Source organism: Paramisgurnus dabryanus, chromosome 9 (genome assembly GCF_030506205.2).
Source record: "Paramisgurnus dabryanus chromosome 9, PD_genome_1.1, whole genome shotgun sequence".
NCBI classification, from domain to species: Eukaryota; Metazoa; Chordata; class Actinopteri; order Cypriniformes; family Cobitidae; genus Paramisgurnus; species Paramisgurnus dabryanus.
This window is the reverse complement of record NC_133345.1, coordinates 35,432,643-35,451,448: the sequence shown is the minus strand read 5'-3', so window position 1 is coordinate 35,451,448 and position 18,806 is coordinate 35,432,643. Positions and strand designations below refer to the sequence as shown.

Genomic DNA, 18,806 nt, shown 5'->3' with positions numbered 1-18,806 from the left:
CACTTTCCCTGCCAATGATGCATCCCTGCCGAGTTTTTACGGTAATCTATAATTCTGCTATTATCCACTAGGTGGCCCCTTACCCAGCTTATAAAAATCTGAAGCATCAACTAATTGAAAAATATAGAAAACTCTGCATATTTTTGATCATCGTTCTGAGTCTGATCTCTAACAACAAAATGCAATTATTTAAGCTTTTCCTAAAAATTTTTGTGTTTTTGAAGAAACATACACTATCAGAAATATCCGTAAATTATTTTTTTTTTTAAATATAATATATATATATATATATATATATATATACATATACATATATATATATATTTTTTTTTAACAGAAATTTTCCCTAGTATGTGATTCACAGGTGTTTCTCCGTTTATTTACATTTTCGAATTGCATTATAGGATTGATCTCAGCCTCGAAAATCTTTATTGGCTGCAACAAAGTCAAATGCAACAAAGGCATTTTGTGAAAAAAAAAACGCTGGTGAGAAAAGGGTTAAAGGGTGCCCCTTCTATGGTTAGAAGGGATACAGCTTTGACCTAAATCTCGCAAGGTGTTGGGTTTAGGGTTAGGTTTGGACTCATCCTGCAAGTTTTTTTTATTTTGGCGGTTGTTTTATTATTTCTAGCCACACCCAAGTGACAGCTAGGAAACCATTTTTCATATTATGACAGTTCATATTATTATTCTTTGTTTTTTATAGTTACTAAATTAAAGTAATAGGTAAACTGATTGGGCAAGTATAGTCCCATCCATACTTGCATTTTTGGTCTGGCCGAGCAATGTTTTCATAGCACTTTTTAGAAAAACTGTTGCCAAATAGTGAGCAGAAAAATATATTTTGGACCTTAATAACCAGAAGCAATGAGAGGAAAGAGCGCTGACGTGGGGATGTGTGGAGTCAGGGGACAGAGGAGAGTAAAATATGCATTAGTAAAAAGACCTGAGCAAGTGGGTCACTGAGTTTATTAAGAAAATAAAAAAAGATGATGAGAAGTTGAATTTAATAACCTTATAATAATTTAATTCAATAACCCATGTAATATGATTTCTAACGTATCTAGAAATCCGGTGCATGTGTGACTGTGCTGGCAAAAAAAATGTGTAATATAATTCTGTGTGCGTGTGCGTGCGTGCGTGTGTGTGTGTGTGTGTGTGTGTGTGTGTGTGTGTGGGTGTGCGCGTGTGAATACTGTAGGTTTAAGTCAGCAGATTGGCTTTCTGTAGGGAAACGGTGCATTGATTTCCAGCCCAAAGTCCAATCACATAAATCTAGTCTAACTTTGAGACATCGCCCTATTAGCCAGAACTTCTGACTGGATTAACCAGACATGCACACATGCTGTTGACCTTGCCTATATGCATTTAATTAGGCTTGTCTTCATATCCACACACATTTCCAAACTAAGTTGATTAGATTCACATTAGTGACATAGGGGGTCTTGGACTCCAGTGTAAGTATATACAATGGTAGTGATTGTTTAGTAGATGATTTGTGTTAATATGTTTTGTGTTTCTCTTTCAGAAACGAGAGAGGATCGAACCAAGAGGCTTTTCAGACATTACACTGTGGGCTCCTACGACAACTTTACCTCATATAGGTATAAACAGTAAACATGCATAGCTAGTTTTGCTTCTCCAATGAGCCTTTTAATGTCACCCTGTGGTGAAAATCAACTTATTATTGATGGTTATATGTCTGTGTGGGGTTTTTAATATGCTTTAAGACAAACCATGTCATTTAATCTAACACCATTGCTGAGTATTTTCCCCTAAAATTGCAGTTTTCCAAAAAACTTCCTACGTCACAAACATGTAACAGATCACATCATCACAGTTGAACGAGTTCAGGGATCAGTACACTCAGGCTATGTACACTCACCTAAAGGATTATTAGGAACACCTGTTCAATTTCTTATTAATGCAATGGTGTAATGGCTGGGGGATGTTTTCTCGGCACACTTTAGGCCCCTTAGTGCCAATTGGGCAGCATTTAAATGCCACAGCCTACCTGAGCATTGTTTCTGACCATGTCCATCCCTTTGTGACCACCATGAACAACTAGATACGTTAGAAGTATGGTGTGCCTAATAATCCTTTAGGTTAGTGTAGATGTATGAATGCTGCATCGACTGAAATGATCGCAGAACTGCTTCAGCTCTACTTATGTGATGCTCACATGTGCAGTGTGAATGCTTTAACCTGTTAATATCAGTGTTAAAAAAATGTTTGTGCTGCAAACGCTCAGTTCACGTATGCATTGTGTGAAACCAGACTTAGTAATAATGTGTCTTGAACTGCCCGAATGTAGCATCTATTTACATATATATCTATAGCCCAAAGTGGTGCGAAAGAGTGGAGGTGGAGACTAATTTGCATATTCTTACTGTATCTATGGTCTGAGCTGTTTGATTGAGTAGAGGTGTAGACTAATTTGCATATCCATAGATCCGTGTGTACTAAATGAGGCAAGGGTGTACAGTTACATGCAAGGTGTGTCACAGGATAAACTTTTGCTATTTACTATGCCATTATGATGCTCAAAGATGAATGATACAACTATTAGTATTCCCGTTTTAGGAAAGAAAGCACATTTTTGACATTGACTTTGCTAACTCCTTCATACAAAAGGTCAGCCCTCTTTGGATCATTATGGATGACCGGGTTTACTCAAATAGGCTATTTAATAAATCTGTGTTCATGTTAATTGTTAATTTAAAAATGCATGCGTGCTGGTCTCAGATTTTTGAATTCCACATGCATTGACATTTTAGCAATTGCTTATGTAAGTAACATAAAAACTAAGCAGATAAATAACTGCTACCAAGACATAGGATTAGGGTTGATCTTGCGAGAATTTAGGAGAATGAAGTTCGAGATATAGCAATGAACTGGAGTCTGATTTTTCTTTCTGTAAATGTCTGTGATGTGAGTAGTTTTAATCACTGCGCCTTTACTGCCATCTAGAGGCTGGACGGGTATAACGCACTATTTAACTGGTTAGATATGACATCATACATTTATTTTTTATATAGGGCTGTCAAAAGATTAATCGTGATTAATCACATCTAAAATAAAAGTTTGTGTTTACATAACATATGTGTGTGTAATGTGTATAATTATTATGTATATATAAATACACACACATTCATGTGTATATTTAAGAAATATTTGCATTTATATACTGTATAAACATTTATATAATTTATATTATATAGAAATATAAATATTTTATATATAAATATAACAAATTTTTCTTAAATATATACATGACTGTGTGTGTTTTTATATATAAATATTAATTATACACACTACACACACATATGTTATGTAAACACAAACTTTTATTTTAGATGTGATTAATCACGATTAATCTTTTGACAGCCCTAATATGTACATGTATCTGCTACTTGTTTCGTGTTTAATTTTATATTTTTTCAGTAGTCCTTCAATCACATTTCATTGTTTTGCGTATGTGGTTTTTTTTTTGTATTGAGTATTGTATTTGTGCTGCTGAATGTAACAAAATTAATATCAGAAACAATCAGCGAATGCCTCTAACCGTGATTATATGTTTATATAAATGTTAAGATATATTTTAAAGCCCAAGCCCAGCATCAAGGCTGCTTTTGACATTAGTGACAGAGCTATCATCACAATGGACAGAAAGCATCATTTAGTCATTGAAACATCAACCTGGCTGTGTAAAGATGTTTTAAATCTTTGAATAACATCTACGTGTATGCAATTATTCTTTGTTACAAGCTGTTACATATTTGAAAGATGTGTAACACGCAATGCAACGAAGCGTCTTTCCAAAATTCTGTGATTGATGCAGTGAGGAGGACGAGATGAGATGACAGACGTGGCGAATGAAGAGAGAGAGGATTAATGACTGGAGTCTCTCTGTCAAACCGAGACGTTTGACTCCATTTGTCTTGTCTTGCCAGGCTGCTCAACAGCAACAAACAGGTCTGGCACAGCAGTTTAAAGAACTGAACCCAGTCAAATCAATTACTCGCTGTATCAGAGAAATAGACAAACAAAGCATTTATTAAACTTACAGTACTTAAACCTTAGATATGAATAAAATAGCATCACTTCCCACCCAAACCTCAGATGTGAAGTTGATCTTGTAGGGTTCAATTCAATTCAGTTTACAGTTTAGGGCATATCAGCAGAGACATAAGAAATCGCAATATAGAATTAAGAAAAAGAAAGCTGATACTAAAATGTGTTTTCAGTTCTCTATTAACAATTCCTGCTTGCATTCATCAAGTGTGTTCGGCTCAAAATCATGACATGGCTTAAGGTGCTGCTAATGTCTTTGCGTCCACTCCCATGGGATTGTGTAAGGAGTTGTGTGTGCAACAGGAAAACTTTATTTGCCTTAATGACCATTATATTAGGTCATAGGTCTTTTTAGACCTCATTATCTCATCATCAGAATCTCATTAACTCTTTCCCCACCATTGACGAGTTATTACGCCAATTAAGAGAAAAGGCTTCCCTGCCAATGCAGCAATCCATATTTCCGCTGTTATCCACTAAGTGGCGCACTTACGCAACTTATAAAACACTTAAGCATGAGATAATGCAATTATCTCAGCTTTTTTCTTAATATTTTGTATTTTGAAGAACCTATTAAGAGTTTCGTTGCAAAATGAGATAACTCCGTTTTTTTTATTTTTCAGAAATCTCGTTTTTTGGTTGTGCAATCCAATTAATATCAATTCAACTGCAGTTGGTTTGTTTTGATTTAAACATATATATCTTTAAAAATACAGCTAAGTAGCACCATAAATTAAAATAATAACATGATAACATAATAATAAACATGTTTTTGACAAAAATATTCAAAACGGATTTATCTCGTTTTGCAACGAAACTCTTCATATTTAAAAAGAAAATTATCTGTAAGGCATTAAACTTTTGTGAAAATCATAGGAAATGCTGGCAACTTTTACAAAAAAAGCTGGTTGTGTATAGGGCTGGGCCTTTTTCGATTAATCGTTTTTTAAAACTTTGTCGATTAAAAATCGATTCTCAAAGAGCAGAATCGATTTTTTTTTTCATATTTATTTCCGTAAACATTGAACAGAGGAATGGAAGCATTTTTGATTTCGCAAGCAAGACGTGTTGTGGCTTTTAATTTCTTTTTATTATTTACCCACTTGTAAACTGCTGTTCACTGTTCTTTTTTATTAATATAGTATGTGTATTAAACAGTGTTCGAATTATGTAAAAGCTTATGGGGGGTACCCTAGCTAAGCCCCACCCCCTGGCCAAGCCCCACCCCCTTATCATAGGGTCGTTGTGATTTCACAAAGTAAGATGTGATTGTCCTTGATCAGTAATCATCTGATCCTGGTTTTAATCAAAGAAACCCCAAATTACCCTTAACTCAAACTCTAAAACATTTTTTACCCCTCAAATTAGTGTGAAACACTGGCAAGGGCAGAAATTTTACACAGAATAGGGGTGAAATAGGGTGGACCTCATTTTTAAATTACATCATTTTACTATACAGTATAGTAGTGGTTAAATGGATTACATTGCGTTTTTTGAGTCATAGATCGAATACTTTTCAGATCAGCAAAACTGGGGGTGGGAAAATAACATAAGAACAAATTAAGAAATTATGAGCATAAAAAATAGAAAAGAACAAAGTTACAAATAAAGTAAGATATATTTAGGTACATAAATAGAATCAAATGAATAATAACACTGTCTTCTTCATCGTATAATTAATCTGTTTTTAGATACAGAAGTGATTTTCCTTTGTTTTCTGTTGTTTAATTAATATAAATGACAGAAACACAAGCAGATAAGAACTGCTACTTTCAGACCAACACAAACATCTGATTTCTTTCTGAACTGATTGCACTTACTTTAAAACATAACTGAATGTTTTTATGAGAATAGGTGCCAAGACTGTGGTATTTCCAAATAATTTTGTGTTTGCATGCTTTATGAATTGCGCGTCTCCGTGCGTCCGTTTATGAGTGTTGCATCCATTTAAGTATGTGTGCGCGACGCGTCCTTGTCTTTGCGCACATAAAACAGCCCACTTTAACATCTTCTGCTCAAATTGTTTATAATCGCTTGCATGTTAAAATTTGCAAGGTTTAAAAAAACACATGCAAAAGATACTTTCTAGTTGTTTATTTCTGAATGATGCGTATTTGAGCGATAAACAGGGCCAGACAAAATATGCTGACTTTTTTTGCTTTATCTCTGGAAATGTTTTGGAAAAATCTGCGGAATTCTGCAAAATGATTTTAAATGTTTTAAAAATTATATTAGATAATTTAAGCTATAAATATTACAAAATTGCATCTAAAATAATTACTTTTTAAAGGCTTAAAATGAAAATGAATACACCAAAGCAATGAGTCCTCTGAATTAAACCGGACCAATATGAAGCAGATAATGTGCTTGTCGAGATAGAATTATAGTTTGTATATAAAATGACATGTATTGTTTATTTTGTTATATAATATAGCAGCATAAAAAAGCTTGTATTAATACGTTCTCATTATGAATTAAGCACGTATGAAGATAATTTCATAATTTTTACAACGCAATGTAAACTTCATATTTAACATAACAAGAGAATTCATCTTGTAAACGGATTTGAAATGATGATGTGCTGCTGAGTGCCGACTGTCGTGTCACATAGATGACAATTACAAGTAAGATCTGCTTAACTTAGTGATAAGTTTTATTTCATCTGAAATATCAAATGGTTCGTGTTCTCTATCATTAAAAACAATCACAGCAAACACGCAAAGGGTTTATGTACTTGTCAATGCCGCTCACAAACGCGTGTATGTGTGCTTGTCGTCAATGAGGGTTGGTCACAAACACGCTCAAGTGGAATTTATGTGCCCTGGTGTTAAGTATTAAAGAAACTATCATTTATTATCATTTAAGCGTGATTTCTTCTGCTTCCCCAATAAAATATTTTGTGTGACTGGGTGGACCAGCCGTCAGACTGAGAGGATAGATTTGCCACTGTTTGTCTGTCAATTCCTCCAGAAAACAGCATGAGGCGCACTTGCGAGTTTATTTATTTCAGACAGAAGTCATTTGAATTAGTTTATTGAGAAATTGGGACAAATAAAGACAGTTTCGCTTTGTGACACGCAACATGAGAATTTTAAATTCATGTAGTATTTTAATTTTAATAAAAACCAGGGGACCCCCCTAATTTATATTTTTGTGCTTTATGGGGGGTCCCTTAAGGCTTATAGGAGGTCCGGGACCCCCCCAGACCCCCTTCAATTCGAACACTGGTATTAAATCTATATTCATTGAGTTGAATCGAGAACCGAGTATAAAAACCTACCTGAGAACCGGAATTGAAAATTTAATCGAGAATCGGAATCGAATCGATTTGATAGCTTGTGAATCAAAATCGAATTGATCTGGAACATCTGAATCGATACCCAGCCCTAGTGGGGAAAGAGTTAGGCACTAGATTATCTGAACTGTTTGTAAGTCTAGAACAAATATATGGGTAGTTGATGCTGTTTAAGATGATGATGACTGTCACTGTGGCATTCCCCTTTAAAAGATCCTTAATTAAGTGCTGGCAGACGATTAATCGTGATATTTTCGATATTTTAATCACGATTCATCGTAATTTATCGAATACAAAATAAAAGTGTTTTTTGCATAATATATGAGTGTGTGCTGTGTGTAAATATTATGTATATATAAACACACACACACACACACACACACACACACACACACACACACACACATTCATGTATGTATTTAACTCTTTCCCCGCCATTGACGAGATATCTCGTCAATCAAGAGAAAACGTTTCCCCACCTAGGTGGCGCCCTTCCCTAACTTTTTAAACCCGGAAGTATTGCCCTATGGCAAGCTGCTGCATGTCCGTGTCTGTTTTAAAGATCGCTCTGAATGGGAACTCTATGAAAATCATGAAAAAAGCTGGCGCTGGCTGGCAACTTTTTTTTAAACGCTGGCGATGAAAGAGTTAAGAAACATTTACATGTGTATATATATTTATTTATATTTTTATATATTCTATATATAAAAAATATATTCTATAAAAAATTATACATTAATAAAACATTTCTGAAATGAATATATGTATGTGTGTTTGATTAAATATAAATAATAATTACACACTGTACACACATATGTTATGCAAAAAATCACTTTTATTTTGTATGCGATTAATTTTTGCCCAGCACTAGTTCTTATATGTATCATTTAGATACAAAATATGAACTCTTTGGGTGCAAATGTGTCGTTTTTTTTAAAAGGGCACCGCCCCGGTGACAGCTAGGGAATTTTTTTTATAGTTTTTTTCTGACAGTCACAATGTAGGAAATGTCAATCACTAAAAGTATTTTGTCAATTAGTCATGTATTAGAATATTCATGGAGCTTAAGTAGCCACAGCAATATTGACATTTGCATTTACATTTATGCATTTGGCAGAAGCTTTTATCCAAAGCAACTTTCAGTGCAAGCCATACATATTTTTTATCATCACAGTGCCTTACAAACTGGGCTGCAGGAACACAACAATATTGATGTGTGCTATACTAAACACCACAATATACAGTAGTATTCACTTAACAGTAGTAATGTGTAATTATTGACTCTACTGGGGCAAATAACCAAATTTCATAAACACATTCAAAGCGTTGAAGCACTGGCCGGCCGACACTGATGTTATCAGAAGTGTGACTGCTGTTCTGCAAGGACATGCTGTTTTAGTCTTGTTAACCCGAGGCGATAATGACACCAAATCATCTGTAATTGATCTAATTGATTCTCCACTGCTTAATTACAGTCTTGTCACGCTTGATGCATCAATGATGAAGACCTTTGGGGTATGGACGAGAGAGAATAAAAGAAAGAGAAGAGAGATATGGACAGATGAACATTCTGATAATAGTTCATAATACTGGCAGCAGTCATTGCACTGGTCATGTGATCACATACTGTAGACGGCTTGTTGTGAAAATGTTTTATAGTTATTTTTTAGTCATCTATTTAGTCATTTATTTTTAGACATCAACACACAAGCAGCTGTTCTCAAAAACTTTGTGGTTTGTTTTTAAAGAAAAAAAAATAGTTTAAACGATTAGTATTTCTTTCATAAAAAATCCCAATAATTTACTCACCTCCATGTCGTCCAAGATGTTTATGTCTTTCTTTGTTCAGTCAAGTACATATTTTTATTTTGGCGTGAAAATTATGATTTAGTGATGATCTCAACTGTAGCCTGTTCAGGTCCACTTTATGGAAAAAAATCTTTGAATGTTTTCCTCAAAATCGTAATTTCTTCTCGACTGAACAAAGAAAGACATAGGGCCCTATTTTAACGATCTAAGCGCATTGTCTAAAGTGCACAGCGCAACGTCTAAATGGGCGTGTCCGAATCCACTTTTGCTAATTTAACGATGGGAAAAATGGTTTGTGCGCCGAGTGCATGGTCGAAAAGGGTTGGTCCTTTTTTGTTTAATGAGTAATGGGAGTATTTTGGGCGTAACGTGCAATAAACCAATGAGAGTCTTAAATCTCATCCCCTTTAAAAGCTAGTTGCGCTGGCGCTGTGCGTAATCCCTATTTAGATGACGGACTTTGTAAACTGAAAAACTAAGCGGAGGAAGAAGAGCCCCAGTTTAAGATTAATTTTAAATATTTGTGTTGTTTTTCACTTGTATTAAATTTTTTTTTTATTAAAACCTTTAAAACCCGTTTTCTTTTAGTCATGGAAGTAAAAAAGCAGGCTTTTAATTGCTTTAAATGCATGGCTATCCAATATCATCAAAAAATATTTACAAGTATGTAAGAAAAATGGTTTGTACTCTAAAAATACTTTATTTGTTACAAACAGGAGATAAATAATTTACAAACGGCTCTCCGCACGTTTCAGCACTTGGACAGCGTCATGAGTTTTTTTTTTAAAGCATTACTTAAAAATGTTTCTCGTCTCACCATATCCACAGGTACAGAGTCATCATATACAATAAATCTGTGAGGGTAGCGTTTAAAAAAAAAAAAACATTTAAAAACAGATGCATTTGTTTAAAGCAAAGCATTTATTTACTTACCAGGCTACAGGTGAAGCAGCTTTTTGTGCCTTCTAACGTCTCATAATTAGTCCTCATTAATAATCTTTTACATTCAGTCCTTTAATCTTTCATATTTAAAAGCGTTTTTGTGCTGCTGCGCATTCATGTATGTGATAAGCAAATCCGCGTTGTCGTCCCATTTATAGGCGTATATTACTAATGCGCTCTTTAAATAACAAAAAAAAAACATATTGCGCCATTGACTTTAGACTTTAGACCAGGTTTTAGCAACGCGCCAACAATCTCCTGAACACACCTCGTTTTCAGACCAGAACGCCCATGGGCGCAAAAGGGGGCGCAAATGCATTTGCTATTTAAACAACGTGGCGCTAAACGTGAAAATGATAATTGCGCAGGGTGGAAACTAGCAAAAGACACTTGCGTCGAGCATTGCGCTGCATTGCGCCGGGTTTAAGATAGAGCCCATAGTATGTAAATTATCAGAATTTTTTCATGAAAGTGTTTCATGTTGGTAAAATGCCTGATGTATATAAAAAGATGTCAGCACCATTGCGAAATATATTTTTTCTTTAAAACTGCAGTTTACCAAAGACATTTTCTCAAAAACGCAGTTTGAAACTGCCCGTTTTCTGCATCACAAGCATGTTGTAGCCAAACACGTCAACGTGTTGACCGAGTGAATCAGGTAGATCAAGCTGGTGAGATTGAGTGGAGGCGGAGACACATTTGCATATGTATATATCATGGATTTGCATAATGGAGATGAAGCTAGGCATGAAGAAATTATTTTCACCAGAGCAACATTTAAACGTGTCATTTTAAAAGATGAGTTTTAAGTGAAAAAAAAATATCAACCACAGGGGGACTTTAATGATCTTAAAAGGAATTACAAGCACAGGGAAACAGGAACAGAATGAAACATCAAAATAACCAAGGATGTTCAAATGAAAAAGCCCCCAAGTTGCTTGGATAAAAGCATCTGCCAAATGCATCAGTACAATGTCAATGTTATTCCTTGCAGGATTTGATTAAAATGGGAATGTTTTGAAGCGTTAGATTTGAATGTGAATCATTTGTATATGTGCATTGTCGGGGGGCTGATCGTGTCTACAGGCGGGTAACTGTGGATCATGAGTAAGAAGAACAGATTTGTCCCTGCTGTTAGCGCTGATGAGAGCTATCTCCATGCATCCAGACAGATGGGCTGTGTGTGCATGCGTGCGCGCATGTGTGTATGTTTTGAGGGGGTTATTGCAGGGACCATAGGGATCCTTTGTGTCTCTCTACCTCTCTCTCTCTCTCTTTCATATATGCTCCCCCTGCACCTTTGCATCACTTATGGACTGCACTGTAAAACATGGATTGAAATGTTCCTCTTTTTTGTACATTTCTGGCTTTAAAAGGATTTCAAAATGTTTTGTCTTTTTGAATCCTTCGTATTTCTGCCTTTTTATAAAAGGCTTAATATTAGCATTTGGGCCAATCTCATAATGCAGTAAAAGTTTTGCTTTAAGTTAAGCAGAAGGACAGAAGCTTCTAGCTTGATTTATTCATACTCTTCACACTCGTACATGCACAGCTGTTAACCTGATTGGCTTATCGAAGGTGTGGAGGACAGTGTCGTGGTTGTCTGGTGCTTGAAGTTCCCTTCCGTGGTGCTTCTGAGGCAGGGATGGTGCTGGAATCTGACTTGAATATCCTGTTTTCTTTTGTACCCAGCGATTACATCATCGAGGAGAAGAACGCTGTGCTACAGAAGAAAGAGAATGAGGGATTTGGCTTTGTCTTGCGAGGAGCAAAAGGTAAGATGTGATAAACTTAACACTAAACCTCAGACATGATGTGAAGATGTGTGGCCTCAATTTGATTCTGTTGCAATGAAAATGAAAACTTTCAACCAGTTGGGTTAGATAACGCATCGAAACAGAAACCACAACCTGACAAACTACGTGACTCTGTCTGTGGAATCCAGGTTGATGTCTTATAATCTAATAATTTGATCAGGAGCATTGATTGATTGAGTTCACATTGAGGCTGTTTACACTTGGCATTAACATGTGTTTTCGTCGATCGGATCACAAGTGGACGAAGTTAATGCCAGGTGTAAACTGTGTTCAAAACTTTTGAACCCGTCCACTTTCGACCACATTCAGAGGTAGTCGAAACCCCTTTCGATCGGATCGCTTTGGAGTTGCGGAACGCACATGAATGGTTTATAAAACAATGCCTAAACAGTAGGGATGCACTGAAATAAAAATTATTGGCCAAAACCGAAAAAGAGGAAACCAAGGCCGAAAACTAAAAGAACACCGAAAAAGAAATTATGCCAATTATTATTACCATTGCATTTACGGCTATGACTGTGTACTAACTTTACGGATCACGGATCAGATTATTTCTCGGATCAGCAAAAAAGGTGTAGGAAAATCTAATAATAAAGAAATTACAAACATTTATAAAAAAGAACAAAGTTGCACATTAAATAAGGTCTGAAATTAGCATTAGGCACAGAAATCGAATTAAATTAATAATAATATTGTTTTTATTGCATATAGTAAATATGATTATTATTGTTTTTAAAGCTACAGAAGTGATTTTCTCTTTGTCTTGGGTTGTTTGATTAACATTTTTGACACAGACTTAAGTATGTTAATTGAGGTTACTGTCTCTTTAAGACCAAATAAGCACAGACTGGTTTCTGACTGTAATCTATACAAACACTTAAGACATAAACAAATGTTTTTATTAGAAAAAAGAATACTGTAGGGATCATTTTGTTTGTATGTGCCCTGTTAATAACAGAACGTTTTTTATTGGCTTGCTTTTTGAAACACGTCTCTCCGTGTATGCACTCCTGCGCGCACACAGACGGAGGGCGAATTCCAAACAGCGCAGCATAAACAGTCGTTCCACATAAAAACATGGTTACACTTTATTTTGATAGTCCACTTTAGACATTCTACTAACTATAAACAACTTTGCAACTACATGTCAACTAACTTTCAATAATTTGCAACTATACGTCAACTAACTTTAATTAGAGTTTTAGTAGACTGTAATGGTTGGGGTTAGGGAAGAGGTTTGGGTTAGTGGAATAAGTTGACATGCACCTGCAAAGATAGTTATAGTCAGTTGAATGTCTGTTGAGATATCATCACAATAAAGTGTAAGAAGAAATATTGAACAGACAGTCTACTAATTCTCTAAAGATTGGAAGTTGATATGTAGTTGCAAAGTTACTTATAATTAGTAAAATGTCTAAAGTGGACTATCAAAATAAAGTGTTACCAAAAACATTACATTGTTTTTCATTGCTCTATTCGCCAAATGTATTTTAATGGACTGCAATGCAAAAAATTATTTTCAAGAAAAAACATTCTTAGCATTTTTGTCTTGTTTTCCATAAAAATATCAAAAAAATTTGTAAATTAAGATGCTTTTTCTTGATGAGCAAAACAATCTGCCCATGGGGTAAGCAAATTTGTCTTGAAATTTTTATTTATTTAAGTGTTTAAGAAAAATGTTCAAGATTTTTTGCTTACCCCATTGGCAGATTTATTTTTTTGCTTGTTTTATCCACAAAATCACTTAAATTTGATATTTTTGGTCTAAAAACTAGACTTACACTGCAAAAAATAATTTTTAAGAAAAAAAATTCTTAGTATTTTTGTCTTGTTATCAGTAAAAATATCTAAAAATTCTAAAATTAAGATGCTTTTTCTTGATGAGCAAAACAACCGAAGAAAATAAGTCTAGTTTTTAGACCAAAAATATCAAATTTAAGTGATTTTGTGCATAAAACAAGCAAAAAATCTGCCAATGGTGTAAGCTAATTTTTCTTGATTTTTTTTATATAATTGTTTAAGAAAAATGTTCAAGATTTTTTGCTTACCCCATTGGCAGATTTTTTTGCCTGTTTTATCCACAAAATCACTTAAATTTGATATTTTTGGTCTAAAAACGACTTACACTGCAAAAAAATTATTTTCAAGAAAAAAATTCTTATTATTTTTGTCTTGTTATCAGTAAAAATATCTAAAAATTCTAAAATTAAGATGCTTTTTCTTGATGAGCAAAACGACCACAGAAAAAAAGTCTTTTAGACCAAAAATATCAAATTGAAAAAAAAAACTGCCAATGGGGTAAGCAAAAAAAGTGAACATTTTTCTTAAACAATAAATTCATGAAAAAATCTGATTTTGCTTGTTTTATGCACAAAATCACTTAAAAATGATATTTTTATTATTTTCTTGGGTCGATTTGCTTATAAAGAAAAAGCATCTTAATTTAAGAATTTTTAGATATTTTTACTGAAAACAAGACAAAAATACTAAGAATTTCTTTTCTTGAAAATCATTTTTTGCATAAAAAAATTATTTCTCTTTCATCAAAAGTTTTGATCTTTGAAGGGATGATTATGTCTGACTGGAGCTGGACCGGATACATTCAACCACATGTGGTCTGTGCGTACAGAAAACTGCTCACTTTAGCACCTTTTTGCGGTTAAATTGTTTAAAATCACTTAAATGTTAACATTTGCAAGCCTTTGAAACACGTGCAAATGATAAACTTTCCCTACTTAAATTTGCGCATTAATCCGTGAATCACATGTGAGCCGATCTGTGATCCTCGGAAGCTAGGGAACACCGCAGATGTTGCTTCAGACAAGCACGTGCAGGTCGCAGTTTATGTTTTCGTCATCACAACATTTCGGCCGTATTGTTTCTGTGATAAAAGTCTTTCGGTGGCCGAATATTCGGTGCATCCCTACTAAATAACCATGGTTTTGTAATTATACTTCTGTTCTTACTCTAGTCAAGTTGTACTGTACATCTATTTAGTATAGTTACACTGTAACTGCAACTCAACAGTGATTATAATTATGTCACTAGTTAAAGTGATTTTTGATTATGTAACATACTGGATATCGCTATGACTTGGCTGTATTTTTAGACAGATGTATTTAACAACATACTGTATACTCAGCTGTGTGTGCGTGCGACGTGCGTGTGTAAGTGTGTGCGTGCGTGCGTGCGTGCGTGTGTGTGTGTGGTGCCCAGTCTCTGGAGTGGCACCATCCTGTGTATGAGTTATGAGTTCCTAATGCCATCTGTTACCCACATGGTGGATGAATATCTCTCTTATGAATATTGCTTTCTGCTTGTTTTATTCCCGTTTTTGCTTTTTTTGTTTTGCATAACTGCTCTTTAGTTTTGGTTTACTCTCTTTCTTACTCAGTATGTCAATGGGATTGTAAGGAAAATGACTGGTTTATTCTGTGTAAACCAAGTAGTTAAATCTTTCAGTGTTGAAATATTTTCTCCTATCCCAGTCAAATATAGCAGGGATTCCCAAACTGAGGTATGCATATCCCATATGGCAGGGGTTTTCAAACTGTTTTGTTAGCCCCTTTACATAATTACTTACTAGAAGTATTAGTTTCTGATATATTGTAGTGTTGTGTAATGGTCACATGACATGCAGATTAAACAAATAATATGAATTTATTTTTGTCAGTGTTTTTTTACTCTTATTATTATTTACATTTTATTATTTAATTGTAATTAAACCCTCTGCAATTCCCTCGCAAACCACCAGGGGTTCATGAACCCCAGTTTGGGAATCCCTGCCCCATTAGATATACTAGGTGATGATTTTTAGGGCCCGAGCACCGAGGAGCAGGCCAGAATGGCCTGCACCGTAGGTGCGAAGCCCTATTGTTTTTGCTCGGATTATTATTTAGGGCTCGAGCACCGAGGAGCAGGCCAGAATGGCCTGCACCGAAAGGTGCGAAGCCCTATTGTTTTTGCTCGGATTATTATTTTTATTATTTTTTTTTTTTTTTTTTTTTTTTTTTTAACACTTTTGGACTTTTTGGGGGCCTTAACATACTCGAAAACTCTTGTAATTTGGCACAGACGTCAGAGTCGTCCGTCATCGCAGAAATCCAAAGGCTGGAACATGGGCGTGGCACGGGGGCTCTATAGCGCCCCCTGTAATGCAAAAAAAAACATTGATGCACAGATCAGGCAAAAATGTGCGCACATGTACGAGAGTTGGTACGCATATAGATCTCATCGACCCGAACAACTTTCGCCCTCTAACATTTAAGCTCCGCCCAACAGGAAGTCGGCTATTTTGGATTGTTTAAAAAATGCATGCGTTGAACTTTTAAATACTCCTCCTAGAGGATGCATGCGATTGACACCAAACGTGGTGAACATGATGTCGAGACATTGGACTTCCTAAATTGCGAAGGGATTTTTGATATCTCGAACGGTGTTGCCATGGCGAGGCGACAAATTTATGGCGACATCAGAGAAACAGGAAGTGTCTAATATCAAAGGCAAAAAAATTCTTATTGTGATGACACGCGGTGTGTTTGTTCGTCTGAAGATTCCGATCGCATCGATGTGCCTATTGTGACTCCCGGGTATAGCGCCACCACCAGGCGCCAGGAAGTGCGTCAGTCACAAAACTGGATTTTTTTTGACAGTTCCATGCTATGTTCTTTTAAATACTCCTTCTAGAAAAATCATGCAATTGACACCAAAAGTGGTCAACATGAAGCCGAGAGATTGTAGATGATAAATTGCGAAGGGATTTTTGATATCTCAAACGCTGTTCCGATGGCAACGCGTCAAACTTAACTTTCATTTTAAAGGCATATTTAAGCCTTTTAGTTGACGCCAATGTTCTTTTAAATACTCCTTCTAGAATATTCATGCGATTGACTCCAGAAGTGGTCTACATGATGCCGAGACATTGTAGATGATAAATTGCGAAGGGATTTTTGATATGTCAAACGCTGTTCCCATGGCAACGCGTCAAACTTTTTACTTTCATTTTAAAGGCTTATTTTAGCCTGACAGTCGCATGCAATGTTCTTTTAAATACTCCTTCTAGGGAAATAATGCGATTCACACCAGAAGTTGTCAACATGATGCTGAGACATTGTAGATGATAAATTGCGAAGGGATTTTTGATATCTCGAACGCTGTTCCCATGGCAACCTGTCAAACTTTACTTTCATTTTAAAGGCATATTTAAACCTTACATCTGCATGCAGTAAACTTTTAAATACTCCTCCTGAGGAAATAATGTGATTCACACCAGAAGTTGTCAACATGATGCTGAGACATTGTAGATGATAAATTGCGAAGGGATTTTTGATATCTCAAACGCTGTTCCCATGGCAACGCGTCAGATTTTACTTTCATTTTAAAGGCATATTTAAGCCTTTCAGTTGACGCCGATGTTCTTTTAAATACTCCTTCTAGGATATTCATGAGATTGACACCAAAAGTGGTCAACATGATGCCGAGACATTGTAGATGATAAATTGCGAAGGGATTTTTGATATCTCGAAAGCTGTTCCCATGGCAATGCCCCAAACTTTACATTTATTTCAGGCATATTTAGGGCTCTTGGCCTGCTTAGATTAACCTAAAAGTCGGCAAACACATCAGAGTTGTCAGCTGTTAAGTGTGCACAAACAGGTCAGATATAGGCGTGTCTCTTAAGTGGCTCACTAGCGCCCCCGTTTGTCTAAAATGTGGGGTTTCTTCTACCTACAGTCCCCAAATGGCTCAGTAACAACATTAAATAGCCCACTGATATTTACCCACTTGATGCCCTTGCCCACCGTGAATCAATTTCTCGGACGCACCGTGTAGCGGTAAAAAAACGTGCGAGGGCCCGCCATTGCTGCTTGCAGCTATATTTTTTTTTAATTTTTTTTTTTATTATTTTTTTTTTTAACACTTTTGGACTTTTTGGGGGCCTTAACATACTCGAAAACTCTTGAAATTTGGCACAGACGTCAGAGTCGTCCGTCATCGCAGAAATCCAAAGGCTGGAACACGGGCGTGGCACGGGGGCTCTGTAGCGCCCCCTGTAATGCAAAAAAAAACATTGATGCACAGATCGGGCAAAAATGTACGCACATGTACGAGAATTGGTACGCTTATAGATCTCATCGACCCGAACAACTTTCGCCCTCTAACATTTAAGCTCCGCCCAACAGGAAGTCGGCTATTTTGGACTGTTTAAAAAATGCATGCATTGAACTTTTAAATACTCCTCCTAGGGGATTCGTGCGAATGACACCAAATGTGGTGATCATGATGTCGAGACATTGTACTTGCTAAATTGCGAAGGGATTTTTGATATCTCGAACGGTTCTGCCATGGCGAGGCGACAAAGTTGTGGTGAAATCAGAGAAACAGGAAGTGTTTAATATCTAAGGTAAAAAATGTCTTATTGTGATGCCATGCGGGGGGTTTGTTCGTCTGAAGATTCCGATCGCATCGATGTGACTATTGTGACTCCCGGGTATAGCGCCACCACCAGGCGCCAGGAAGTGTGTCAGTCATGAACTTTTAAATACTTCTCCTAGGGAATTCATACGATTGACACCAAACGTGGTGAACATGATGCTGAGACATTGGACTTGCTAAATTGCGAAGGGATTTTTGATATCTCAAACGGTGTTGCCATGACGAGGCGACAAATTTATGGCGAATTCAATGAAACAGGAAGTGTCTAATATCTAAAGCAAAAAATGTCTTATTGGGATGAAACGCAGTGTGTATGTTCGTCCAAGGATTCCGATCGCATCGATGTGCCTATTTTGAGTCTCGGGTATAGCGCCACCAACAGGCACCAGGAAGTGTGGCAGTCACAAAAGGTGGATTTCTTGACAGTTGCATAT

At 35.9% G+C, this 18,806-nt stretch overlaps 1 protein-coding gene across 4 annotated transcripts in view; it reads left to right on the top strand.

Moving 5' to 3' along the window:
- shank3a (SH3 and multiple ankyrin repeat domains 3a) overlaps positions 1-18,806 on the top strand; it is a 248,689-nt gene that overhangs the window by 196,841 nt on the left and 33,042 nt on the right. For all 4 annotated transcript variants that reach the window (XR_012337351.1, XM_065283593.2, XM_065283592.2 and 1 more), the window contains exons 13-14: positions 1,529-1,604; positions 11,813-11,895. Coding sequence is in view for 3 of the 4 variants with exons in the window: in XM_065283593.2 (XP_065139665.1) it covers positions 1,529-1,604; positions 11,813-11,895 (159 nt within the window). In the remaining variant the exon portion in view is untranslated. The remainder of the gene's footprint in view (positions 1-1,528; positions 1,605-11,812; positions 11,896-18,806) is intronic.